Source organism: Triturus cristatus, chromosome 8 (genome assembly GCF_964204655.1).
Source record: "Triturus cristatus chromosome 8, aTriCri1.1, whole genome shotgun sequence".
In the NCBI taxonomy this organism is placed as follows: Eukaryota; Metazoa; Chordata; class Amphibia; order Caudata; family Salamandridae; genus Triturus; species Triturus cristatus.
The window spans coordinates 151,021,706-151,049,316 of record NC_140591.1 but is presented as its reverse complement, the minus strand read 5'-3'; the positions used below and the strand labels follow the sequence as shown (position 1 = coordinate 151,049,316).

Sequence of the window (27,611 nt, the reverse complement as noted above, 5' to 3'; positions counted from 1 at the left end):
TATGGGAAGGTTACGATCCCATTACCCTATATGCTGTATCAACATGATTTTGCTGTAAGTCACTACCCATATGGGTAGATGGCATTCATCAGGAGACTGATCCCTGCAAAAGGTTCAAGATGCCTACCCTCCTAGTCTTGTCACTATTTGGTGGGGCACTCCAACATGGCTATACTTGCCCTTTTGGTAGACAGGTACTGTGTACCTATAAAGAAAGGGCAAATACCAAAGTGGAACCTTCGGATTCTAACTTTGGTATTTTCTAATTCTATGCCACATGGGATTCTGGCGAAGTCCACGGGCTTTAGACTGGGTATGTCAATCCTGTGACTCTAAAGGGCTTAATAGGATGAGGCCGGGTGAACTGTCAGGCCAGTGTCTAAAGAACCATAAGTGCTGGGATGTATGTATTTGGTTCTTATTAAGCGCATCTGTCACCCCAAGGGTATCCTGGCGCTGAGACCCCATTTAAACCATCGGGAGAATGTTTACATTGCCCTAGGGAACAGATAGGTCTTAAGGTCCCTTTTGAAGGAAGTCAGATCTTGCTTACCCCTCAGCACTAGCGGAAGGGAATTCCATAATGAGGCGGCTGTGTGGCTAAAAGCTGATCCTTGGGATCCGCACCAGAAACGCCGATGAGGATCTCAAAGGCCGGGCAGCTTGGTACCAGGAAAACGGGCCCTGGAGTGGGATTGGTCCAAGTCCATGCAGCGCCTTAAATACAAGACATGCCGCCTTAAACGCGATCCTCTGTTGTATCGGCAGCCAATGTAGATCAGCTAGAGCTGCAGAGGAGGAAGCAGAGCGTGGGCGCGATAAAGCCAGTTTTGCCGCCATGTTCTGGATCCTCTGCAACCTAAGGATCAATTTTTTAGGAGCTCCTAGGAGCAATGCGTTGCAGTAGTCTAATCTACTGAGTATAATACTCCGCACCACCTCTGCTCTAAAACCTTGGGGGAGAATAGGCAAAATTTTGCGTAGAGCACGGAGCAGGCCCATACAAGTCGCTGCGGTCTTATTAACTGAACCATCCAACTGTAGGTCCGGTTCGAATACCACTCCTAAATTACGGGCCGATTTAGCTCCTGCCACAGAGCCAGGAATAGAAGGTGGCCAAAAATCATCAGGCAGCGTCCGGGGGAGGCGATCAGGAGAGCAATGGAGAACCTCTGTTTTGGCCCCATTAAACTGGAGTGAGTTGGTTCGCAGCCATTCAGCTGTGGCCGACATGCAGCGATGAAAGGTGTCTTTCGAAACCGACTCACTACCCTCAAATGAAAAAATCAGTTGAGTGTCATCGGCATAATTGATGACTGATATGCCGAATGACTTAATCAGTGCTATAAGGGGTCGAAGATATAAATTAAACAGGATCGGGCTAATCGCCGACCCTTGAGGAACTCCCTGATTCACCTGTCGAGTGGCTGATTGAAAAGGTGGTAAAGCCACTGCTTGCTGTCTGTCGCTGAGATAGGACGTTAACCAATCTAAAGCTAGACTGGTTACACCCGCACTATGGAGACGCTCCAAGAGAACCGCATGGTCGACCGTGTCAAACGCGGCCGACATGTCCAGCAGTACCAGGAAGACTGACCTGCCCTTGTCGACACGCGTTCGCAGATCATCTAACACGGTGACCAATGCGGTCTCAGTGCCATGTGCCGGCCTAAAGCCATACTGAGCTATATCCAGGCAGGAGTTTAATTCCAGATAGTTGGACAAGGCTTTTGTGACCCATCTCTCAAGGACCTTTATTACAAAAGGTAGAAGCGAGATGGGCCTATAATTAGCTGGACAAGATGGATCTAAGGAAGCCTTTTTTAATAGTGGAGTTACTATTGCCACTTTCCAGCTAACTGGAACTGTCGCCGTCATCAGCGACTGACAGCAGATGGAGTGAAGTGGAGGGAACAGCTCATCCTGAAATGCCTTCCAGATCTTATGAGGCATTGGATCCAGTGGTGAGCCCGAAGACACTCCATTGGCCAATGAATCAAACTCCTCCGATGTAGGAATGGGAAAGCAAGGTAAACAAAAAGTATCCACCTTGTTGTTATCCCGGAGCGATATCGAATAGCGAAGAGGTTCCAGTGAAGGAGGTAACGGTGACCCCAGTTGTCCGGGCACTGAGAGTCCATTCAAGATTGTTCTTATTTTCTCCTCAAATGCAGCGGCCAAAGAATCGCACAGGTCCTGAGAGGCCGGAATAGCGGGAGCTGTACAGGACGGATTAGATAAATTGTTGACCAGCTTGAACAGGGTTTGCGATTTATTTGTGGCCCTATCCAAGGTATCTTCTAAGAACTTTGCCTTAGCACTTCTCAGCTGATTCTTATATACCTGTAAGGCCACTCTGTACGCTACCCTGTCCAACTCCTTGTATCCTTTCCTCCAAGTACGCTCAGCCTGTTTGCAGCGGATCTTATGCTGTCTCAGATCGTCGTTAAACCAGGCATTAGTCGCTCTAGGTCTCTCCCTCACACTCCGCAGAGGAACCAATTCGTCTAGGGATGTCGAGATTTGCTGACAGAGTGCAGCGTAGCTCTTATCTACACTGTCCTCCACCTGAAAACCCCTAGGCAGTAGAATGGGGCGAGTTGGCTCTCTAAGCAGTCGGGCCCATTGGCGCTTAAATTTAAAGCCACTTGTGGTAGTTGATTTTAACGGCCCGGGTAGACCAATGGACATAGTGATCAGAAAATGATCTGTCCAATCCTGCTCCAAGATCTTTCACCACCTCCGGCTCAGCAAAGATCAAATCTAACACGTGTCCCTTAACGTGCGTGGGTGATAAAATCAGCTGTGTAAGTTGAATATTACCGCACGATTGGCAGAGCTCTCTATAGGCCAGGTCTTGAGGGCCGGACGGCCAGAGGTTAAAGTCTCCCAGTATTAAAACTTTAGCATGGGAGTTTGAAAGATCGTAGATTAAATCAACCAATGGCTGAAGAGAGGTTGTGGTCGAGGAGGGAGGCCTATAACATAGCAACCCTGTGATCAACGAGCCACCCTGGGACATAATGGAAAAGCCCATAAGCTCAAACCCCGTTACTTCCCTAACTGCTAGCTCCACCAGGGAAATCGAGTCTTTAAAGATGTAGCCTACTCCACCTCCCCTACCAGAGGTACGAGGTACATGTCTGATCAGATAGCCCGGTGGGCAAGCCCAACCGAGTTCCAATCCACTGTCCACCGTGGCCCATGTTTCCGTTACGAATAGTATGTCCAATTGTAAGGACTCCAATAGCAGGGCTATCTCGGCATGGTGCTTCACAAGAGAGCGAACGTTCAGTAGACCGCAGGAAAGATTTTTGGCCGCAGAAGGACATGGTCGATGTTGAGCCACGTCCCCCATGCGGTACGATAAATTGTTGACATCCTCATGGTTGTCGACCAGCTGAGTGGCCAGAGGCGCCCCTGATGCGCCCGGGACGCGAACGGGCGTAAAACGGGCTTACCTCTGGCGCAACTACGGCGCAACTACGGCGCGACCGCTGCGCGCATCCGCTGCGCGCCCGCTTTCCCATACCTATTAATAGTATTACGCCGCGCGGGCTTCCGGCTGCTAGAGCCTCTAGCCCCACCCAAAATGGCGCTGCGAATATCCAAGCCTCAGCCCTACCCAAGATGGCGGACGAAGCACGAAGCACCCCGACCCCACTGACTGAGTCCCGCCAAATGCGGGTGAAGGCACAATTTAAGGTGCAGGTGAGCCTAATCTAAAACCCCCGCTTGCTGTCCCCACAGATGCTAGATGAAATAACAAATATCGCAAGAGCAGCAGCAGCGCGATATAGTAAAGCGCAATTTAAAAATACACAGCGTACGCCAGCTAAAATGCTGTCAGGCAAAACACGATGGTAGAAGTCTAAGGAGAGTTGAAAGAGAGCGATTTAAATAAGCTCTCCAATGCGCGGGCTTCCGGCTGCTAGAGCCTCTAGCCCCACCCAAAATGGCGCTGCGAATATCCAAGCCTCAGCCCTACCCAAGATGGCGGACGAAGCACCCCGACCCCACTGACTGAGTCCCGCCAAATGCGGGTGAAGGCACAATTTAAGGTGCAGGTGAGCCTAATCTAAAACCCCCGCTTGCTGTCCCCACAGATGCTAGATGAAATAACAAATATCGCAAGAGCAGCAGCAGCGCGATATAGTAAAGCGCAATTTAAAAATACACAGTGTACGCCAGCTAAAATGCTGTCAGGCAAAACACGATGGTAGAAGTCTAAGGAGAGTTGAAAGAGAGCGATTTAAATAAGCTCTCCAATGCGCGGGCTTCCGGCTGCTAGAGCCTCTAGCCCCACCCAAAATGGCGCTGCGAATATCCAAGCCTCAGCCCTACCCAAGATGGCGGACGAAGCACGAAGCACCCCGACCCCACTGACTGAGTCCCGCCAAATGCAGGTGAAGGCACAATTTAAGGTGCAGGTGAGCCTAATCTAAAACCCCCGCTTGCTGTCCCCACAGATGCTAGATGAAATAACAAATATCGCAAGAGCAGCAGCAGCGCGATACAGTAAAGCGCAATTTAAAAATACACAGCGTACGCCAGCTAAAATGCTGTCAGGCAAAACACGATGGTAGAAGATGGTAGGGATAAATGAGAGGCCAGTGACTGCACAGTCCTCTTTGGGTTGAGGCCGAGCTTCTGCAGACAGGAGGGCGTGGGGGAGGGTTGGATGGCTATGACCAGAGCAGGGAAGCTGCCAGTAGGTGCTGCGCACTTGGAGGAAAGAGAGGAGGCTGGAGCAGTAATGGAACCCGCAGCCATTTCCTGGTTCGCAGCCATGGTGAATGTGGCATTGGGTATGTTGAGGATGTTTCGGCCTGCAACCATGTTTTCACCCCTGGTTAACTTTACTAATTGAAGGGCAGTGTGACTGTGCAGCGAATGCGATGCCTTGCTTTCTCGTGTCTGCTTTTAATGTCACTGGGCATAATCACCTTCATTCTTGGAGCCACCACAAACTAAATGCTCTTTAATATGGTTCTGTACATCTATGGACTATGGCCTTTTGAGTCCCAAATATTTGCTAAGAACAGCCTTAATTCTGATATTGCATTAGGCACGTTTCAAAGTGGCAGCTTGTGTGCACAGATAAATCAAGAAACAGTCCAATGGTTCTATGGTGCATCAAAAATTGACATTCGGCTGCCAAACTAGGATATTTACTCCATATCAAAATCATATGGGTTTTAACGCATGTATTATACAGGTTTGAATTCCAGTTCGTGCACTTAGCCCTGTACCATCCGAGATCCATGAACACATACCATGTTAAAAAAAAAATTTGTTCAAGGTTCCTGTGGGACAGGTTCAGGCTTTACAAGTACATATTGTGTGGTGTTTAAATAGCATTGGTAGGTCACACTTTATTTTCTGGTGGATGATAACGTGTGTCCATAGTACATCAATTACAATTTTGTTAAATATTACATCGATAAAAATGATTTCAGGGAGTCTTTGTTCTGGAGCACTGTTAATGCTTGTGATGAACGCATGACCCAATGAGTTACTTGACAGGAGTTACATCTGTTTGGCATGTAGGGTGGTATGACCTCCATTTGGGGTCAGATGACAGTCACAAATTGGGGATTTGCATTGTCCCTTAGTGCCCCTCGCTGGTGTCAATTTTGTTGGTTTACTACAAATTGAAACTGGTGGAGGCCATTTTAGACATCCCCCGCTATTGGATGTAGGTCATGACCAGTTGGTCAGTTGGAACAGTTTCTTGTTCAACAAGAAAACAGGTGGATGGTTAATCACATTGGATAACACACCAGTATAGGTAATGATGTTTAGGCAAATGGTTAAGGGTATACTTAAGGCCATATGAGGCGAATCTGCAGCCATGGCGTTTTCCACATAATTGGGGCTCTGCCGAATTTGTCACATAATCCATCATCTGCTGCATGATTTGTCCAGTTTAACAAAAAAATTCTTTCTAGCTGAAACAGATCAAAAGTTACTAAAAACGTGGCATCACATGCTGCTGTGAAAGCTTAACACAAATTTCACTGATACCCCGTAAGTTGCTTATTGTTGTGTTTGGAGTGTAACCTTATGACAACATAATGAACTAATAGCATCACAAAATATGCTGCCTTACACCAAATAATTAGCCTTTTCCAGCCGCATCATTTTGTCGACCCTGCCACATAATTCCGTCCATTGCTTCTGCTCATTGGTCTCCCCGGGTTTATAGAGAATACCATGCCTACTGCAGATAGTAAGAGGGAATGTTTGAGTCGTACTTTAGGATGCCTGGGTTGTAAAGTGTTCTTGGCCCAGATATGAGGTGCTACACCAGATTAGAGTGACAGTGCTAGATTAGAAGACAGAAAGTAGGAAGATGGGGTTGGTTTCAACTTTCCAAAATCAGAGCACCACAGGGTCCTATGCAAACGCGTCCCAAATGAAACACAATAATTTCTTTATATTAAAGTGGATGCCAGCCACGAGTGCAGTGCTTCTCTGCGAAATGGCATTGGTAATTCAGAGCACCTGCTTCCTTACACTCACACAGAGTAAAAAAAAAAAAAAAAAAAAAAAAAGAGGCATATCAGTGTTGTTTACTCGAGTGGGCAGCTCAGTTCAGTTTATTGACAGAAGGGGAATGGGATTCACACCCCATGGAGAGTGTCCGATGTGAAGTGCCGGGCCTGCTTTCTGACTTCATTTTATTGGTCTCCCAAACAAGGCTTGCATTGTAATGGCACATTAATCATAATTGTATGCTTTCTGTTGCTTTTTCTCAATCAACCAGTCAGGATTTGTAAAGCACGGCTAATCACCCAATAGGGTATCCAGGCCCATGATCAAATGGCTCGCATTGTGACAGAATTCCATGTGTGACCTCCACACCGCCCTCATTGTTCGGTGCACTGTGGCTTGACACAGGTGGTGCACACGTCTAATGTATGTGTTATGTGCTGGGGCAGCTAAGATTCCAGCAGAATATGGAAACTCGGTCTGACAACTCATAGGTGACGCTCTCAGGCAATCCATAAGATCACAATTGGCTTTTTTACAAAACACCCACACAAATAAAATCATAAATAAATTGGCACCTGCTCAATTGCACTGAACTACTCGTGTACTCGGCACTGTGCCTTGCACTGCAGTCAGTTGTGGGCAGGTGGGAATGGGTACATTGCTGTACTTGGAAGACTCCATTTTCCTTCAGACTCTTAACAGTGTCTGAATTGTGTTACCTTTCTATCAGCTGGTGTCACTCCTGGTGGCCTAATGTCCGAGTAGTATCTTCTTTGCACAGCGGTGCCTCATGGTTATATATGCCCCAGCTCCTGTTCTAGCTCTGTCACTGCTCTCTCCCTTGTAACCACCCCTTTCTTAGCTGTCTCTTTTTCTTTGTACAGCAGCCTCTCACAGTTAAACATCTCCCAACCCCAGTTCCACCATCATTTCTGTCTCACCTGGCAGTTTCCCTCCCTGGGCAGGCCCTCTCTCTCTCTTTTTTGTTGTTGTAATATTATCCCTCCCATAGATTGGTTGGTTTGCTTCAAAGTGCTTGTTTTCGTCACTGACCCTGTCCTTCCTAGCTGCATGTGATATCAGAAACACCCTATATTTGCATTTGATGCTAAAGGAGTTAATTCTGTCTCTTGAATTCAATTCCTTCTTTATCCCTCGAAGTCTTAAAAGGGACACATGAGTAAGCTGGCACTGTAGTTTACATCACTCCTCCCACCAGTATGGATTTGCAGGACCTGTTCGGTGCCCCGCTCACCCCAGTGACACTGCCTGGGTGCTGGTGAGCGGTGTCCATGTGGGAGTCCAAGGTGGCTTGTGCGCTTCTGTAAGTGCAGATGGATCGATGTGCCTGGAGTAGTGTAGGTTGAGAGTAGTGTCTGTTTGAGTGCAGGGTGATGGGTATGCCTTTGTGACTCGGGGTGAGCAATGTGCCTGCGTGTAGGGTGAGTAGTGGGTAGCTTGAATGCAGAGCGGAGGGTGTCATATAAACTATAAAGGTGGCTTTAAACATAATTTGTTTGTGTACTGATAACCAGTGTAGTTGGTTCTGAAAAGTTGAGACCCTATGAAACTTGAATCGGCTGCAACTTCTGAGTGTCTTTTTGTTATGGTCATTTAGATTGAATTACAGAAGCCGATTAAAGAGAGGATGTCCGTGTTGGCAACACTGATCCTCTAAGGAAAAGTAAGAAATGGAAAAAAAAAAATTCAAGTACAAATGACTTAAGTGTGATAAAAACTATGTTAGTGTTAAACTAGACCCCTGGTGCGGGGTAATTTCCCTTGTTGGGGGAAGGGTGGGGGGTCCTTTGCACCCCAGGCATTGATTTTTATTTGCCGTTACCAAATGTTCAGTTTTTGATAGCTACAGTCTTAGAGAAATATTTCCCATCCAGCACTTCACGGTCTCTAAAGTCCTAGGTTAGTCTAAGGCTGACCACTATTTGAGTAACGTCTGCATGCGTATATATGGTAATCCCCCAGAAGTGTGTAGGTAGAGGTTTAGGATACAGATTAAAAAGGAGCCGGGATAAGGAGAATCCTATTTGCCTGAGCTACACTGCTGCCCTCAGCAAGCTCCAGCCAAACTGATCGTGTAGCATCGCAGGCTTCCAATCACTGGTTCGTTATAATTCCACAGCGGGCATAAAATGAACTCCTTTTCATGTAGACCATAGCCGCATCACTTGATCCTCTTCTGCCCCTTATGTCAGCTTGCTTCTTCGGATATTGTGACCCTCCCAAAGTGATAGGCTACTCACAATTTCATCTGTTGTCACTTTTTTCCGCTTTACCAATATTGCAAAAAAGACTGGAGGCCCGAAATGACAGACTAAAGGTTCCAAAACAGGAAGACCTCCACATGCCACAGCAACAGGTTCTCCGGGGCTTCTAATCGTTTGAGGTTTCACTCATGAGCCAAAATCATCACTCTATGAAAGCACATGCAGTACCTTGATTCTGGGTTTTTCATGCAGGGTTGTTATCCATACTGAAAAGGCCCTGGATCTACTGAGCTCTTTTACTTTAAATGCAAATATGCAGCATTTCTCAGAAGTGATTCTTCTGAGAAGTCTCGTGAACGTGGCTTCACTCTGCCCCAGAATGTTAACTTCCTGGTTGAAGGAACAGTAGCTCTAGTAGAATGCTTCTCTGATGCAAAGTCATAAATGATATAGTAGAAACTGTAGTGAATGCCTGGGGCTTCTACGTCCCATGCTTTAAACCAGGCCTGTCGTTGGTGCTCTGTTACATTGAAGAGATGAGGAAGCTGTTCTGTGCTCATGTTTCTTTGTCAGGCTGGTTCCATTGCTGAGTATATTCTTTTGTTGTGTTGGCAGGTGGAGTGGACTCCTTCCATATTAGATGCTCCTGAACACACTCAGTTCAAATACATAGTCACCAATTTAACTGGTGGGCCACAGCCTACCTCCAACCTTGAGGAGCGATACAGGTCAACCACGCTCAAGGTGAGCACAACACAAGCCTTTGTATCAGCACCTTCATCCATACAATTGCACCCTTTGTGTACATGTTGTTTTTTGATTTTTGTTTCTTCTGTAGGGTGGTACATTTCCTGGTCAGCTCACGACTGTTGGAATGATGCAGATGTTTAGGCTTGGTGAACGGCTGAGACGGACTTATGTTGAGGAACAGAACTTTCTTTCTCCAGTTTTCAAACCTTCAGAGGTGTTGTAAGTTGCATAGTAGTTGTTCTGAGAATTTAGTTTTTAATGTTATTGAAGGAACGATGCCTTGTGGGGTTTTCTTTTCTCTCTCCAGACCTGCATGAACTACCAGAAGGAAAGGAGGGCTTTTCATACTGTTTCTTGATGCTTCCACGATGGGTGTAGCCAAGAGCTTTTGGATTATGTGACCAGGAGAATAGAGTTACATTAATTATGAATTAATAAAGTACGTCTAATGACACGTATAGGCACTGAGACAAAATTGACCTTTGTGCTTCAGAAAATAGACCATACACCATTTAAAATGTTATTTACCAACAGCACATTGTGATAACCTAGCTAGGTAGAGTAAAGTATTATGAGGGGGTCAGGGGAAAAAGGAAATAATTGTAAACTTTCATGCAAAATGTCAAAAAGTGGATAAGGTAGAGAAGGAAAACAAATTTGAAATAGAGCACAGGAATGGAAAAGGTTTTATTAGCATTGAAGCAGAAACACAAGTAGATGACAAACGTTGTGTTGTCCTGCCCAGTAGAAGTAGCCAGTTTTACAATGGTCCATGTCATGGAGCAGATTAACGCATGACTTTGCCCTTCCATTTTACCCACTTAGAGAATGACAATAGTACTACAATCTCAAATGGTCTAGTCTCTCATCAGTTTCCTCCCACCAGGAAAGTAGGTGATCTTACAGCTGATGCTAACAGACTGCCGTGTATGCACCTTCCCTCTTCTGTACATGCTACTTGATTTGCCTTCATTGGTGATCATCGTTAATTTGTCCAAATGCACCCGAAATCCATAGTTTTATGACCTATGTTATGTCACCATTTCCTTGGTGAATGGTCCTCTAGCATTTCTTCATTTATTTCAATCTGCAGGTAAAGGATTGTAATTTTGCAAAGCCATTTTACCAGATGTTGCAGATGAGTGATTGTAAATTTGTCAAATTGTTTAGGAAAATTGTTAAGCTATTTTCAGTTGAAAGGCATTTTTTGATTTGCCTATAACTTTACAGAAACAATACTTTACTCTGTAAATGATATTTTGGAGACAAGAAATAATGTTGTGATTTTCTTTATTTGGAAGACATGTAGAATCACAGTCACACTTTACTGCACAAGGATATGCATGTTCTGTGCCCCAACGACATACCTATTTGTTGTCATAGAGGAGATGATTTGCTTACACTGTTTAACAGAAGGTGGGAGGGAAAAGAAGCAATGTGTAAGGGGTGCAGGTTGGAGGGGTTATGGGAGACTGACTGAAAACACATGCACTCCTATGGAGTGCTTGAACCCAAAACGCAAGTAGCTTCATAAACAGCAGTAGTTGAAGGGCACAAGTACTTGGTCTATGCTCCAGGGGAGGGCCAAGCACAAGAAGAGGACATGACCCACACATACCATGACAAATGGGAGCGAAGCAAATGAGAGCGATGCTGAAGCTAGTCAATGGTAAGCTATGGGTGGGCTGGAAGCCCACTGTTTGTGAACACAATGTCTTGCAGGGGCAGCGAATGCGCTGTCTAGGTGAGACATAAAACAAAATTACATTAGTGTCTCAGTGAAACAACATTTTTAATGCCATGTTTTTGCACATGTAAAAAAAAAAGTGAAGATTGTGAAATTAACTGCTCTGTGATTAATCTCCTGAGATTGACAGAATAATTAATAGATCTGCAATATTAATGTTGAGCCAGTTTCTCTCCTCCCGCACTACCGTAGGGCTCTTGACTCACTGGCCTGCTGTTTGTGGACCCCCATCTCCCAAGCTAAGAGAATACTGCCTCTTGTGTGTGAACCACATGCTCATAGTTCAGTTTCTCCCCTTTCAGCTCATGGATTATCTTCTAAAGCTGGATCCCGTTATTGTTGGTTCCGGGAAGCAGCCTGGATTTACTTGCATTGGAAAGTCTTCTTGAGAGGCTGTATGCTGCCTCCATTTTCAATGTTGCTGCTGCTCAGTAGACTAGGACAGATCCACAGCTATAACTCGCGCTCTGCAGCTCACTTTATAAATAGCTGTGGTACTCCAGCTCCACTAACTGGGATCTTGAATGGCAGAAACCAGCTTTGTTTCTGTAGTAAGTTAATAGTCTTTTTAAAAGTTTCAATTTCACCTGTAGATTACACTCCCTTCCGGCCACCAGAAGGGCAGGCATGGTTGAGAATGAAAATACAAGATGACGGGTAAACACGCTAAATTGCATACACATGACAGGAAGTTACTAACAATAGGTATGTGAGTTAATAGTGGGGTATTGGCCGTTCCCTTTCCTCTGTGCCTTTTAGGTTGTCTCTAACATGTCGTCCAGTCTAGTTCATATCCAGCCTTTCCTTTCTTTTTAATTTAGTGTTCGCTCTACAAATGTTGTGCGGAATATGGAGTCCACGCGATGTCTTTTGGCAGGACTGTTCCAGCAGCAGCAAGACGGTTGGTATTAATATGCAGGAGCTGAATGTCTTGCTCCTCAATGATATTACATATTAGTAGCAAATAATTGCTCTGTTTAATATCACAGCTTGAGTGTTTTTTGGCAAGAATGTTTTTTAGCTTGCATCATCTCAGTTTCTCCTAGGTTAGAAATGTGTACATGTGATAATTTCTCCTTCTTTTGCTTACCTTTAAAAACTATTTTTCTTTGGTCTAATGCTTTGGTGACAGGCAGCCAGTATCCTGCTGCTTGTGCCACTATTTTGCTGCTGCTGCAAGGTGGATTTGAATTATCCATGTGCATCAGAAAATCCAAATATGGCATCCAACTACTTTGAATAGAGGACTCATTCCCGCAGTTGGGAAAGAAGGGGAGAGCACTGAGCCATCTGGGTTCCCAGACGAGATCTTTAGGCAAAATGCAATTCCCGCATCCTAATATTGAGAGTGCATTTGACAGAGGACCACATCCATAATGACCTATGTGCGAATGGGTTACTGCTACTTATGGTGTTCTGTTAGGGGAATTTATAAAGTGCATGGCGGCCCGAAGTTATCCCAGCGCTGTTGGGCAACACAGACTGTGACCGCAGGCTTCTTAGTGGTTTGTTCGCGAACAGGAAGGTTTTGAGCCGTTAATGCGTGTGTGTTTTGGATATGCGTTGTATTGTATTTCTGGGCCTTTTTTTACGGATGGTCTATGATCGCATTTTGCATTTGCTCTGAGATTTTTGCGGAGGACATGTGCATGTGTATTTAGTCTTGTAAAAATGTATTAATAAAGTTTTGCTACGAATATACCTAGAAACCTGCAGCTGTTGCAGATTTTCGGACTTAATGTAAATTCATGTGAATTTCCGTAAGACGTAAATCTGCACCAATGTAAGGTGACAGATCTCCGGTGGGCTTTAAAAACATTAATTAAGAAGAGGTCCTTATTTGTTTAACATTCATTTTCCATTATCACATTTTCAAAAATATGGGCCTCGGACACATTTATGTAAGGATGCTTTAAAAATTAAAGTTTTAGTTTAGAAAAACTGTAGTCTGCGGCCTTTTAAAAAAAAATAAATAAAAAAAAAAGTAATTTTTTTTACTACATTTTATGTTAAAGCTAAGAAATTGCCCAGTAATTTAGCAAAACTGTCTACAACCTTTAACTGTTTTTCAAGTTGTAAAGTACATTGTTTGCTTTCAAAGTAAATCCGCCAAACTTGCTTCCCTTCTTCTGCATGCATTTACATATACATTCGCGGTGCATTTTAAATAACCACACATTGTTAGATTTTAGAAAGATGTGTACACAATTCTATAGTGGGACCAGTGCCATTAATGCAAGCAAAGCTTACTGTGCTTCCTTTGAGTGCTTACCACAACAATGAAGGCTTTGCATTAATGAGTCATGCATACCATTTTGAACATCGTACACAGTTGCTCATCTTTCCTTTGCAGCAGGCAGTCCACTTCCCCTCCCATTCTGTGGCACTGTAAACTGGCATCCAGAGGGTTTGTGCTGTTGGGTGTTCCGCCTGCTTCTCCAGTGTGCAAATATCAATATGCAGGCATGTTGTCCTTGACCACAAGCAATATTTCTTGAGCATTGGGCAATAGCAATCCACACTCCAGAAGGCCTTTTTCAGGGCTTAATGGTGCAATCGACAAGTTAAGTGTAGGCATGGGTAGCTCTTTGCTGAGAGCCTTTAGTTGAAATTGGATTTGTCAGACCGTGTTTGGTGGAACTTTTGATCCATGTAGCTAGAGACTTATATTTTTTTGTCAATCTGTAGGTTAGGCAGCAGACAACGAATTATGCAGCTCCATTCTTAGTATGCAGCTTCTTTCAAGTGGTCCCGATTATATGGTCATTTTAGTTGGGCTCTTCATGTGTGACTACCTTGTTGACTGCTGATGTGACACTGAGTGCCCGTGTGTCAATGTAAATGACACAGTAACACAGCATGTATTTTTTTGTGTTGTGTACTGTCCCTTGTTGTAGGCTTTTTGTTACAAGGAATGGTATTTATGTAAAGAAAGGGTACATTGTGCATGTATCCAAAAGCAACGTTTAAGACCACCACGAATGAAGAGTTTTATGTCTATGCTTCAAAATTCACCAGTTCGTGATAACGTTTACCCTTGTTACTAGTAACACCTGTTTGGGATGTGGTGATCACTGATTTTAAAATGAGAGCTTGTGCACCACTGCCTGATAGCATGTAGCCTCAAAAGAATGTGTACCGAAACGGTGAAATGTCGATGCACAAGACTATCCTTGGCTGCTGTTTCGGTGTCCTCAAAGATCACTGCTCTGTTTGCAAGAGTTTTGCAGTGCGATTTTAATTAATCCCACGTGTACAAAACTTTAAGCTAGCTCCTTTTAGTGTTGTTCCTCCTATGAATACAAGGATAAGTCTTCCGAGTTGTAATTGGACTGTTGGTTGACTCCAGTACAGCCAAAGGCCAACAATAGCATTTACCCTTCAAGGGGGATGTGGCATAAAATGTAAAAAGGAAAAAAAAGGGAAATGTTGCCCTTCTTACAAAAATGTGACACTTTGCTAGACGCGATGATTTAGAAATCCGAGACTTCCCTCTTTTGCTTAGTGCATGATCACTTGCGCTTGTAGAAAAGAGTAATGCGGGACTGGCAGTTTCTCTTCAATTCATTTTTTTTCCATCCATTGGCAGGGTTTACCTTTTCTATTGTAATATTTAATCCTTCCAGTCCAATTGTGATCTCCATTGCTATTCTGGGTATCAGTTCATTGTTTTTACTAAATTGCTTTTGGCCAGTGACTGTATTCATGTTTATGTTTTTCTTATTTAAGTTTTCTGATTCCATCTGTTCACATTTCTTCCAACCCTCTAGTGTTCTTCTTTTCCATTCCTGGCTGTGCAAAATTGAAGCTCAGGTGCCATTTTGTTTCTTGCACCATGCCTTTATTTTCAAAGTCATCCTTCACTCTTTTCAATGTGTTCTAGTTACCAAGTGGAACAAAATGTTGCTGTGTCTTTTGCCTCTGTTGTCTCTTTAAAAATGAATTGACTGAAGTGGCTCGTTGATCTCTTGTTGCAAAGTGCTTTTCTGATAAAAGTTGATTGTTTTGGCAGGACTTCAATTTTAGGGCTTTCTTATACACACTCTATCTCAAAGGCCGATGCTAGTCTGACTCTTATTCACCATTTGTGCTGTTTCCCTACTCTGTAAGGCTGGTTTAAAAGTAAATATAAACTTGAAATGTAAAACTTGACATACCAAAACACCAATTATATGGGGCCTGTGTGACTTTGTGGCAAGTAAGCATAGCTTGTGACCATTATTGTCACTGTCCATGGAAACACAGGAACCTTTTACCACTCAAAGCTCCCTGAATTGTCAAGGCATGTACCTTGTCTTTAGGTTTTACACTTCAGGGGTGAAAAGATTTGATAAACAAAGCTTATTGTTTGAGGGCAGTGTGCAGTACAAAAATAAGGTCCGGTCATACATATGGTCTGCTCACATTACATATAATGTTCAAGAAGTGTTATTCCTTTAAAACAATATCTAGAAGTCTTTATTTACTTGAAGGAAGTATGCTTAATAGCCTTAAGTAGTTTTACTGCATATTTAATACCTGTGTATGTGTATTGAGTTAATCTAGACCTCAGTGCCTTTGAGGCGCTGCGTAAAGTTCTCAAGCTTACACTATAGCCAAGACCAAGGTCTACCTTTAGTGTTTTCATTTGCACAGTATTTCACCTAATTCAGTCCCTGCCAATGCGCACAATTTTGCGCCCTCATGTCAACTTCGGGGTTGCTGACCAATTTGTTGTAATTGGCAATTCATCAGTGCAGGCATACAGAGTCTCATTTTGAAGATGGATTCCACGGGAGCAGCAAAGGGACAGACGCTTCTCTCTTAACTGGGAACCTCTGTCTTGTTAAGCCATCATTGGGGCCCTCTGATCTGTGCATGCTCAGTCCTTCTCAAATCAGCACGCTGGAACTCTGGACTTGGGTGCTGAATGATTAGGGCAAGGGCTTTGGTTGATGAGAGGTCTACTTCCTTCTCTCCTGCCTGTGTAGCAGCACAACGTATTTTCCTCTGTCGTGTGGGTATAGGTTCTATCCATGAAAAGGATGATGGCTAAAGATGGCTAAAGTTTATGGCCCCATCCATCTTTTACTCGTGTGTGCAGAGCACCCTAAAGTAAGAGGTGAATACTGAATCCAGCAAATTGGTCAGCTTTATATCCAGGACAGTGCAAGTTGGACTACAACCAACTGTCCACTCTGATTAAAATTTGGCCCAAACTTTCAGGGGACACGGCTGAAGGGTAACTGTCACTTTGTAGTGTGATTTGGCTTCCAGACTCTCATTCCAGCCTCCTCCTGTTTATGAGATTTTCTCTTAAGCAGAATAGGACATTGAATAGTATGGTCAGTGTCCATCTCTCTGTCTAAGGTCTGCATTACTTGAGCTTTCCTTTGACAACAGTCATTGTTAAGGTATTGCTCCTGTCAGGCCATAGGTTGACCTGCTGAAGCTGCTTTTTCATTAGGATGATGTGATATCAAAGCCAGATACTTCAACTTGGTTCTACAAAATATTCTACTGGGTAAGCAAATCCGGAGAATAGCACAGAGAAGGGAAGACAGTCACACCGACAAACACTAAATCCTATGGCTTGCCTACAATTTTAGGGGTGATATAGGCGCCTCTCATGAACACCACATACAATTAAGGGTGTCAGAGAGTCCAGCAATGACGTATCCAATATTTATAAAGCGAGAACAATTACCCGAAGGCGCTGGGGGACGTTGGGAAGATTAAGGCCAGAGTCCCATGGTGCTGGGCTGACCTGCCGCCAGTGCAGGGGATCGAACCGTGAGTCCCGGTGTTCCGGCATCAGCCACCCTGCCCGCTGCGCCACACCTCTTCCCTCTTACATATATGGCCCAGATGTACCAGGACAGTTTCCCCACTTGGGTACAGGAAAAAAAGCTTGTGCCACAGTAGCTGCCACCAACTGTTAGTAGTGTCATGGCCAAGTCCAGGGGGCAGTAGCTGTACCACCTTTAGAGGCACCCTATCAACCAATTGAGCTTACTACTCAGTTGATGCGCAAGAAAACATACTGGGTCTGTTGGAATGCTAAAATGAGGAGCATTTCGTCAAATGGCTACTGTACCAGAGACTTTCAATGCTACAGTTACAATTGTGGCTCAACCCTTCTCCCCGGATGCTCATTTCTGTTTCCTCTCATGCTAAGCTTGCTTTGAATTTCTCCCTCCCGGACTACACAGGACCCAGACCTCCACAACATCTGTCTACATGGGTTCAGTGACATGCAAGCTTTTAGCTATTGTGTGTCCTCTTGCTCAGGCCACTGATTCAGTATTCATATGTCTTAAGTATAAGCATTCTACGCATTCTACACATTCAAGGACAAATGCATCACATCTGTATACCTCCTTTTTTTTCTTTTTCTTCGCTTTTTTTCCTTTAGCCTTTCTGCTAATGTTTTCTTCTTGTGTGTAGAGTGCCATGATGATGGAGTATTGGGCATGAATCTTGGTTTTTTCATATAACTAGCCTGTTTGGATGAAAGCCTTACACCTCCTTGAGACACGTGTTCTCAATTATGCGTATACGTTTGCTGTTTCTGTAGGACCTGTCACTATTTTCACTACTGAGACAACGAATGAGATCCTATTTCCCAACTACGATGGCTGCCGGGGCCTGAAGCGACTGACTAAGTAAGTCACCCTTTAAGTATCTGACAGAGTTTGCTGTTTGGTTCTTTGTGGTGTTTATGATAGAACAGGACTGGACGACGCTGCAACTTGACATCTGTTCTCTGCTTAGGGGTGTTGTGGCTAAGACTGTAGAGTACATAGTTCTGCAGAATTCTTTTAGATTGCAATATGTCATTTTGTAATGTAATACAACGTATACCTTAAGGACTCCTTCTCTCTGAAATTGGGCCCGGCACATAAGCAGTCTCCTGTCTACAAGGTGTTGCCTCCAGGCGACCGGTAACTGCAATAAGACCTCCTTCGGAAAATGTGAAATTTGTACTTTTCACAAAGCAACCATTCTTACTTCTAGAGCGAAGCACTGCATCTGCTCTCTCTTGTTTATGAAAAGTAATTTAAACCAGTTTCTTGCTTAATATCCTTTGCTCTCAGCCAGGACTAGTTTTATTTATGATATTCTGGGGTCCCCGTCCTCTTCCAGCTACATCACCTCCCTGCACCTTTATTCGGCCTTTACCCTTATTTTGGATTGTATCTCTCTGCTGAGAGGAACTATTCTATTCGGATTTGTAAGCGGATAATCTTCCCTGTAAATTACAGCCTGGTGATACCAAAGTTCATTGGTTGCTTTCAGGATGCTCTTCATCTTGTTTAATTGAAACATAAAGCTGTACAGTTCGTTGACTTTTCTGTATTTTCCCTATTGTTGATCAGAATTATTTCACGCCCAGAAGTCCATAATCTCTCTTCAGTGTTTACATTCTGCATGGGATAGAACTATTTTATTGAGTTTTCATATTCATGTTCTGCAATTCCAACTGTTCTTTAGGTCTTCTTCAGGGCACAGTGTCTCGGGGGAAGGGGCAGACTGCAGGAAAATTAGCGATAATGGGAACTGGTGGATCAAAAGAGTGTGTTAAGCAGAAGGCTTGATGAAAAAGTAAACTTCAGACTCTTGTTCGATAAGGGTTCATAGATCTATGCTCCAAGAATTTCAGAGCACTGCTCCTCTTCAAAAAGATTGCTCGTGTCCAAACATCCCTCTTCAAAAGTGGAGTTTGTTCACTTTATTCAATTCTTAAGAGCTTTTGACATGTAGTCATTGCCCGCTGCGCTTAGCATTGAATCTTAAACTCCCTTCCCTGCTAGCTAGGAGCGAGTTTGTCATCCATGTAAGGTGTTAACTATGATGTTATTCTTCCAGCCCGTTTCTTCACCATGCAACTGTTATTTTAACTTACACAAGGAGATGGTGTTAATTGATTTTTATTCATTATGGGGTGGTATGTAATCTGCACATCTAAACCATCATGTACATGATCAGTTTGCAGCAATGTTACCTTTTTTCCTAAGGAGTACATATTAAACTATTTTCCTCTTTCACTTTAAATATTTTATCCTAGCTGAATACTAAACATCCAACTCATTCCAGTGAGTTACTAAATGATCGGTTGTCACTTATACCAGGTTCATTTTCAAATCCTCTTACCTCTGTAAAATACACTTTTTCACATTTCTTTTTTTTGGGTGTTTTTCACATGTCGATTGTTATGTACCCAAAACGCATTACTTCTGTGCCATCTCTAAGTTCTCCTTATATTCAGCTGAGTTTCCCATTTCTTTTCAGTAATAGGATGTTAGTTGCTTCCACACGACCTGGGATGTCGGAGGAGCTAAAGAACATTCAACGAGAATTGGGCATTGACATTGATGAAAACTCTGGCTTTTTTCTTCTTTTTGACAACCTTCATTCTCAAGAGGTGAGTAACCTAACACTGTGAGTAGCAGTACTAAAATTTTCAGACAGAGAAATTCCACCTTTCCAATTTGCATAAAACACCGTTGGACTCTGAATGCACAATGGTTATTTTTAAAGCATACTTTTAATGTGCATAGATCCATAGAGCATTGTAGTGACTTGAAAAACCTAAAACAATTCACTTTCCTAAAATTATTGAACATTTTTTTTTATCTTATTTTCTGGATATTACAGCAATTGTGGAAGAGACCATAATTGCATAATTTGCCTTTGTGCCGCCCTCCATGTGACCATTCGCATACAAGATAAGCTGCATGCCTATGTGGTTAGATTCCAAGGTATTTCCTTTGTCTGTAAATGAGCGCGTACACATTTTTTGGTAAAGCAGGGATTTAGCTGTTCTAATAATTGCAGCAACCAGTTTTAGGAAAAACTTTCAGGCTCTTCTCATGCCGTTCAGTCTAATTTGATGCATCTGACAGTGTAAAAACGTCAGCTGCCTTTGGGTAAAAGTATTGCACAACAGATTTTTTCAGATTTGACTTGTATGTCAGGAACCCTCATTTATCTATAACCAGGTGTATGCAGAGCTCTTTTTGACTAGGGAAGTTTGGAGCTACTTATAAGGAAATCTGCCTTTTTTGTTAAACTATTAGCTGTAGTCCATGTCTTTTGATGTGAGTACTTTGGCAGGTTCCATATGTCCCAGTACTACCAAACATGAGAAGAAATTCTTTTAAAAACACTGTTTAAGGCAGATAAATTGGAGTACGTTTAGCAGTTTCCTTGTAAACCGCACAGTAGGCTCCTGAGGACTTTGGTTTGCTCTGTGCTTACTTTACAGTTGCTATGTTTTCTTAAGTGTTGACCATGTTCTAGTGAGGAACAGTGCTCTATACCATTAGCAGTCTCTGAGTTCTTGCAATATTTACAGACACGGCACAGATCTCACCCTCCTTGCCTATTGGTTTTTAGAAGTTTCTTTCACAATGTTCATCAGTCTTCAATTCGTTTCCCATCATTGTGCATTGTTTTGCAACTGTTTGCTGACTTTAGAATCACTACATTTGTTGTAACAACTTTTATCAGTTCTAAGGAGCTATACATGTTGAAAAACATCTTTCTCTCTTTTTTTTCTTTTTCTTTGGAGAATCGTACCTTCAATGGTAGTAATGCATTACTTCTGTGTCGAAACAATGAGGTTGGTGATTGTGTTTGTAGCTGTGGCTTTCTTGCATCTCTGCCACATTTCTGGTGTGGCGACTGTGGCTTGCTGAACATATAGCTATTTAAGATGAGCGGATAGGCGGAGTTCTGTCAGTGTCACCATTTCTAAGTTCAGGGAGTGTGGCTATCTGAGCCAAGGAGGGAGCAAATTTAGATATTCATGTGATCGAAACTGCCTCTTTTAAATGCCATGCTCTTTATGGGATTATGACTTCCTGGCCTATTTGTGGTGAAGTCCTGTTGCATTTTGATTGTTTTTTAAACATAAGCCCTTTTCATGAAGCAATGGTGGTGGCTAATGAACAGTACAAAGTGAGCCTTCCTACATTTGTAATCGCTTAATAGTGTCTTGTGTGGGCTATACGCTACAACTTACCAGGTGGTAATTTTGCTTTGTTACTGGCCTTGGGAAAAATGCAGACCGGAAGTACCTGACACACCCCTCTGATCGGCCTCAATTGATTGTAATTAAGAAAGATTCCCTAAAGGGTAATCTTTGTTTCACTGTTATGCTAATATTATATATTTTTTACCTCATTCCTTCCACCCACTTCACCAAATCCTCCTGGTAAACTGCACGACTCAGTAGACTACTCCTGTTCATATTCCGAACCCATAGAGCTGTGGGTGGTTGAGATTGGGTGTCCTGTTATTAGCAGATGAGAACACAACCCTTGGTTCATATTTTGAAGCATTTAATCTTCGACTGTATCATGTCCTCTGTGTGATTGACAATGGCAGTAATTTGATAAGTGGGTTGGGCTGCTCATCTAGAGGTCCTTTGTGTACAGGTGGTCTCAACATCCTGTGGCCTCAAATACACTCTATTATGCTTTTTAAAAAGTTTTTAATTTATTTTTTACTTTCAGCCATGCAGCTGCACAACATGGCAAAGAAAAAAACGAAAAGCCTAATAGTAGAGATGTGCAGCATGGTTGAAAGTACAAAAAAAACACTATAAAGCAGCCAGCGTTGTCTGCATCATAGCACTTTCTTTCTACTTTTAGCCATGCTGTACAACATAGCTTTAAAAGAAACATTGACAAAGCCATTAGATCTCGCATAGACAAGACATACCAAGACTGGAGCCTGGTTCCCCAGTTCCAAAGTTGACAGCTTGGCCATTTGCCACACCCTCTCTCTCACCTTGCAGTGAAGGGCCCTATCTGGTGTTAATTGGAAGCAGGTTTTGATGAAAAGTTTTTGGGAGGTGCAAAGAGAGAAAAGAAGTGGCAAAATAAAAGAAAGTTAACTATAGAAAATTAATCTTTCCAGTTTTATTTGTCCTCTTCTGTGCACGTTTTTGCAAGTCACATGGCCTCTATTTGCATTGCAGGGCACTAAAAGGTAAAAAGAACAAAGTAGTACTTCAATCACTTCGGGAGCAAAGGACGGGCACTGATTATGTTGCATCAATCAGTGGTTGGTCCCTGCTCCAGATTGACGAATGGAAATGATATTAGGACTTCCTTGACGAATTACGAGGCTGTAAAGAAGAGTGGCATTCAAGCCAAAAAATAGTAAGCAACGGGCGGGCTCCAAACCTTTTTCTGTATACAAGAGTGTCTCAAAAGTGAGACTCGTACGCTAACGCATGCTCTCGCATGCTCGACCCTGAATAAGCTTAGAGCCTTCCCATTACTTACAATTGGTTGTCTTGATCATTTCCTTGCTTCTCACTGGTCAGTGCATTCTGACTTGACTTCCCTTTCGTGTGTTCGTCGTTTCAGTGGAGTATGGGCCAACTACTGATTAATGGATTTATTGGTGTCCTTCCATGTCTTGCACTCAAGGTACTTTTTTTTTCTCCCAATCTCTGGCCACTTTGACGGGTTGAGGTATCTGCAGCTTGAGCAATCATTTCAGCAAAGTGTACTGTCGCTTCATTCTCTTTATTTATCATGCTGATTAAATGGCTTCCTGATCAGCTGATCTTTTACACATCTGGAGCTTGCTGCCAAATGCGCTTAAATGCTGTCACAATGTTTTCTCAGTTGCTTTTACTATTGTTTGTTGGTTTTTTTGTGAAGCAAAGCAAATGTGTTACTTACTTTGCTTTGAGTTTGTCTGTCTGGGATAGAGCCTGGCGCCTGTTTGTGGAATATTTGCAGTGTGACAGTGTCTGTGCTCCTTGCTTGCAGAGTGCCTGAAGTCACTTGGAGTGCTTTACCTGAGGAGCTATGATGATACCATCTGGGACTTTGCTGCTTCTGGAGGGTGTTGGGGAGGGGGGGGGAGGGGTGTTGCAAGTGATGGTCCTGTAATTTGTGCGCCATAGTAAAGTGTGTACATGGTTGTACCTTAACGTGTGGACTTTCAGTGCAACCCTGGGCAGGAACGTTGCAGATCCTGGAACTAGGGAGACACTTCAATCACAGGCATTCGGCACACAGATATATTAAAATCTGGAACCGCCGGTTACACACAGGTCCCTACAAAATGTGCATTACCTACTGATCTTATCTTGATAATGTATGCATGCTGTATAAGAACTGCGAGGCATGCTTCACTGATCTGCTTGCTGTACATTGAGATGGTACCAGCATTGACCGGCCAATGTTGACCATGTCATAGTGCTTTTTCTTTTTTACTTTCAGCCATGCTGTTCCGCAGCTGTGTTGCTGGACAACATGGCTAAAAAACATTAACAAAGACAATAGATCTCGCATAGGGAGACCTTTTGGCTTTGCCAATTCTTGTTTTTTACATAGCGCTCCATGTCGCTGTTTCGCTATTTTCACAAGCTGTAAATAACAGTGCTCTGTAAACCAGCAGTCAGTCTATCGATCTCCGGGGTTTTAAAGAGCGAGTTGGCATTGCCAGATTACGAACTCGAGATCTGCAGCTCACCCCAGATGTTAAAAATGTAAATGGCGAGTCCTTCACTCTCCGGGCTAGCTTGCCACACACTGCTAGTCTGCTTGCATGGTGTTTTCCGAAGCCATCTATGAATTTGCAACATACTCCTCTTTATTTAGGCCATGGCAGCCTTCTGCGAAATTGTTCCTGATGTAAAAGTTTTTTTTTTGTTTTTTTTACAGATTGCGTTTCCAATTCACTAATATTATTTATAGAGGTTTCATCCAGCCATTATTGTCACTAAATTTTTTCCCGCCTGGAATCATGGAGCAATAGGTCAGCCCACTTCAGCCATTAGCTAACGTTACTGTGAGTGACAGTTCACATGGTGCACAGCCACACACAAAGTAGTTCCCTTCAGTGGCAAGAACGACTGTGGCACTTTGTGCTTTTTAAACCGCAAAAATATTGTTAGTCGTTTTTGTTAAGATTGACGATGTATGTGTCCGTAGCTTGCTATTCATGGGCATCCTGGATCTTGATGAGGACCTGCGGTAGGGAAGCGTGAGCGCCACACAGTGTAAGTATGGTGTGCGACGAGCAGGCGGGCAGTGTTGTTTAGGAAGAGTCGGAACAGGAAGAAAGGTAGGTTGTATTACTTTCTGCACACAAAAATGAGTTCATGAAGACCGAGCATGAAACCTGCGGAGTAGTATATTTGTGAAAAGGAAGGATAAAGCTTGCAGGGCTGTGTACCTGTGGAACTGTACCCATCGAAATGGCAGAGTGGATGTTAGCAGGCATTATCTGCTTTTTTGAAGTAATTGAAATTTTAAGGGTAATTCATCTTGAGCCAGGTTTAAAGGCCCATGATCAATTAATCAGCACACTAAGGTGTGCCATTGTGGCCTCCAGTTTTGCAATAGTCCATGCTAATTGTATGATTTCCTGATTTAATCTTTTTGTGCCCTAGAGTGTGTATTGAGTATTCCTCTTTGAGATTGCAAAGTTGTCTCCTCAACTTCAGTATACCTTGTTGTATAAGTAAAACACCATAAGATGGGGCCTGTGCTTAACATCCCCTTTCTGTGCCTGCTGTCCATATGTGGAGTTGTTACTGTGCTGTAGCCTGGGGGATGGAGATACGGTGTTTGTCAGCTTATTTTTTTGGGTGGTTAATTACCGATCAGTTTATTCTTGTGATTTCCTGCAATCTCTGGTGGCCTTCCTGATTCAATCCTCCCTATGGGCTTTGCTCAGGAGGTCTTTAGGAAATTGCCAGTGAAGCAGTTATGCACCCAGGAATTCTGCTATTGCTTGTTTCTTGCAGGTTATAAGGGGTAAACGGCCACTACAACACAGCCATTTCCACGCATAACCATACCCACGCATGCATTACAACGCATGCGTGGTTACAACGAAAAGCCTTTACCACGCATACCTTTACTACGAAATTCGTAGTAAAGGCATGTGTGCTAAAGTTAAAAGGAAAAAAAAGGGAGGGTTGGGGGGGTGGTCTCACCCCCCCCCCACCCACCCAAAAGCGTGGGATTAAAAAAGAGGGCTTGGGGGGGCAAAATAAAATATAAAATAACCGCACCTGATTCTGTCATTTAAAGAGATATGTGGAGGCAATCCACGTCGTTAGAGGAAACGGAAGGACACTTCCGCTTCCTCTTAACGATGTTGTAGAACGTCACCAAGGAAGATCGAGGAGAGGAGAGGTACGGGGGAATAAGGGGGTGGTGTCGCGCAGGGGTAAATTTAAAGGGTAGATTTTTAGTGCGATATCTTTTAACACGAAAATGCCATTTTCATGCACAATTTAACAACGAAAATCGTTGTAAAAGTATGCGTGTTAAAGGCATTTTCGTGGTTAAGGATATGCGTGGTGATGGCATTCGCGTTGTAACGCATGCGTGGTAAAGGCATGCGTTACAACGGAATGCGTTGTAAAGTCATACATTCGTTATGAGGAGCAAGTATTGGTTTATAGGCTTTTCAAACCAGTGCAACGTTGAATCCGATTTGGAATAGACCACTGCAAGTGTTTATTATTTGCCTCGGCCGACGGTGGATACACGTTTATCTGTCAGATGTGAATGTTGGGTAGCAGGTAGAGTTCCAGGATGAATGTGCTCTCAAACCTGACTATTGAAGCCACACTGTTAATGCATTAGGATTCAGAAGGGGAGCAGACGGTGGGTGAATGCGGAATGAGAGGGACGGACTACTTTGGAACTGAAACCTGACGTTATGGGACCGATTATGATGTTGGGCGGTTTTTCCACCGACAGGCCGTCGGTGCCGGTCAATCTGACATCTAAGGCTGCCATAGGGATTACGATGTCCCTTTTCCCTCTGCCGACGGCAGACAGAATGGGTAAGTGGGGGTCCCTAGCAGGGCCACTGTCTCCAGTGGGCCTTCGCTATGGGCTCAGGGGGGCACATATGGTGCACCCCAATTATCCATTCACCGTATGTGCCTGGCACACGGTGCATGGATGTTTGTAAACTGCCCTTTTCCACTGCGACTTGTGCTGCAGCTTTTTTTCTAGAGCTGCAGATCAAACCGCAATGGAAAAGAGCAGTTTTCCAACCGCCTGCAGGGCGGATGCATTATAATCGGGCAGGTGGGACCGCCGAGATCTAGTCGGTCAGACACCAGCCCGAGACGACGGAGGTCGGATGCTCATTTGACTGCCAACGTAAGAGGCCCTTAGATTCATTACTTGGATTCAATAAAAGTGGATTGGGGAATGTGTGGCAAAATTGGATAAGCCTAAGTGGACCTTACTTGGATTCATTTAGTTCCTGTGTAGTTCATATTTTCCAAATTGTGAACATTTGAGATGCCCACGTGAACTGCATTTCCCTGTGTGACTTGCAGTTTCTAAAAAGACTGCGCACTGAATTTCATTATGAACTTGCTGGATTGATACTTGTGTCTTTTGTTGGTTGTTTTGAGTGGAACTTGGAGATAGTGCAGTAATATGGTGTGAAAGTACAGCCAGTGCAGATTTAAGGCATTTTGAGTAACAGTCGTATATAGGTGCTTAAGTATGCTTTGACCTCAACGGCGACTTTTTAACTGCGCAGAAATATCATTGCTTTGGTTATTAATGGAAATACCATCAGGAAGCGTGTGTGACTTTCATATTCCTAATCAGCCGTATCCCCAGAGACAGCCCAGGGCTGCAGACTCCTGCACTATAGATTCCCTGAGATAGGAAGCATTCCAAGGTCTGTCTGTCTGTCTTTAGGAGAGGGTGCTCATTCACTGTCTCTAGCGCTAGTATAAGGTGAACAGTCAGTCTTTTCAATGAGCACAATCTGCAAATTATCCCAAAGAAATGGGTTTTAAAGGCCCTTTCAGAATATTTTTCCCATAGCTTGGAAGCAGATGTTAAATAAAGCTCATCTTTTGAGTACGTTTCTGCTTTTATTTCAGTGCATCTCGCAAGACCCTTAGCCTCGTCTTGTACCCACAAGTATGGAGAAGACTGAATTAATTAACAAGCAAATGGGTATGCGTGTATCTTCCTTGCCGGAAGAGTACATATATTACTTGCGTTATCTTTTCAGGCTTGCAGCCACTTCATCTCCATGTAGGTGAGTCTGCCTGTGCTTTGATAGAAGTGTGCTTGGCTGTCAGAAATGTAACTCTAGAATAGTGCATGTTTGTTTATATAAAACATGTTATTGTCTTTCTTGAAATGACAATATAAAATATCAACCAACAGTAGTAGGTGTGAATCTGGTCACATTGATACAAATCATTCATAAGCATCCTGTTATAATACATCCAGTACAATATTTACCAGCCCCTGCACTGAAACCCAAGCCTCTCGCTAGTACTTATGAACGTAACTCCGTCTGTGCAACCTCAAGGGATCCCACCCATGCTCCACCTGTAGGGTAACCAGATTTTGAGAAGCAAAAACTAGGAAAGGCTAGACATA

The 27,611-nt window shown here is 43.5% G+C and overlaps 1 protein-coding gene across 3 annotated transcripts in view; it reads left to right on the top strand.

The window, feature by feature from the left end:
- The window catches only part of ACP6 (acid phosphatase 6, lysophosphatidic), a 107,537-nt gene that overhangs the window by 25,225 nt on the left and 54,701 nt on the right, over positions 1-27,611 (top strand). For all 3 annotated transcript variants that reach the window (XM_085621187.1, XM_085621188.1, XM_085621186.1), the window contains exons 3-7: positions 9,339-9,467; positions 9,562-9,692; positions 12,042-12,121; positions 17,777-17,864; positions 19,492-19,624. In XM_085621187.1, coding sequence (XP_085477313.1) covers positions 9,339-9,467; positions 9,562-9,692; positions 12,042-12,121; positions 17,777-17,864; positions 19,492-19,624 — 561 coding nt within the window. The remainder of the gene's footprint in view (positions 1-9,338; positions 9,468-9,561; positions 9,693-12,041; positions 12,122-17,776; positions 17,865-19,491; positions 19,625-27,611) is intronic.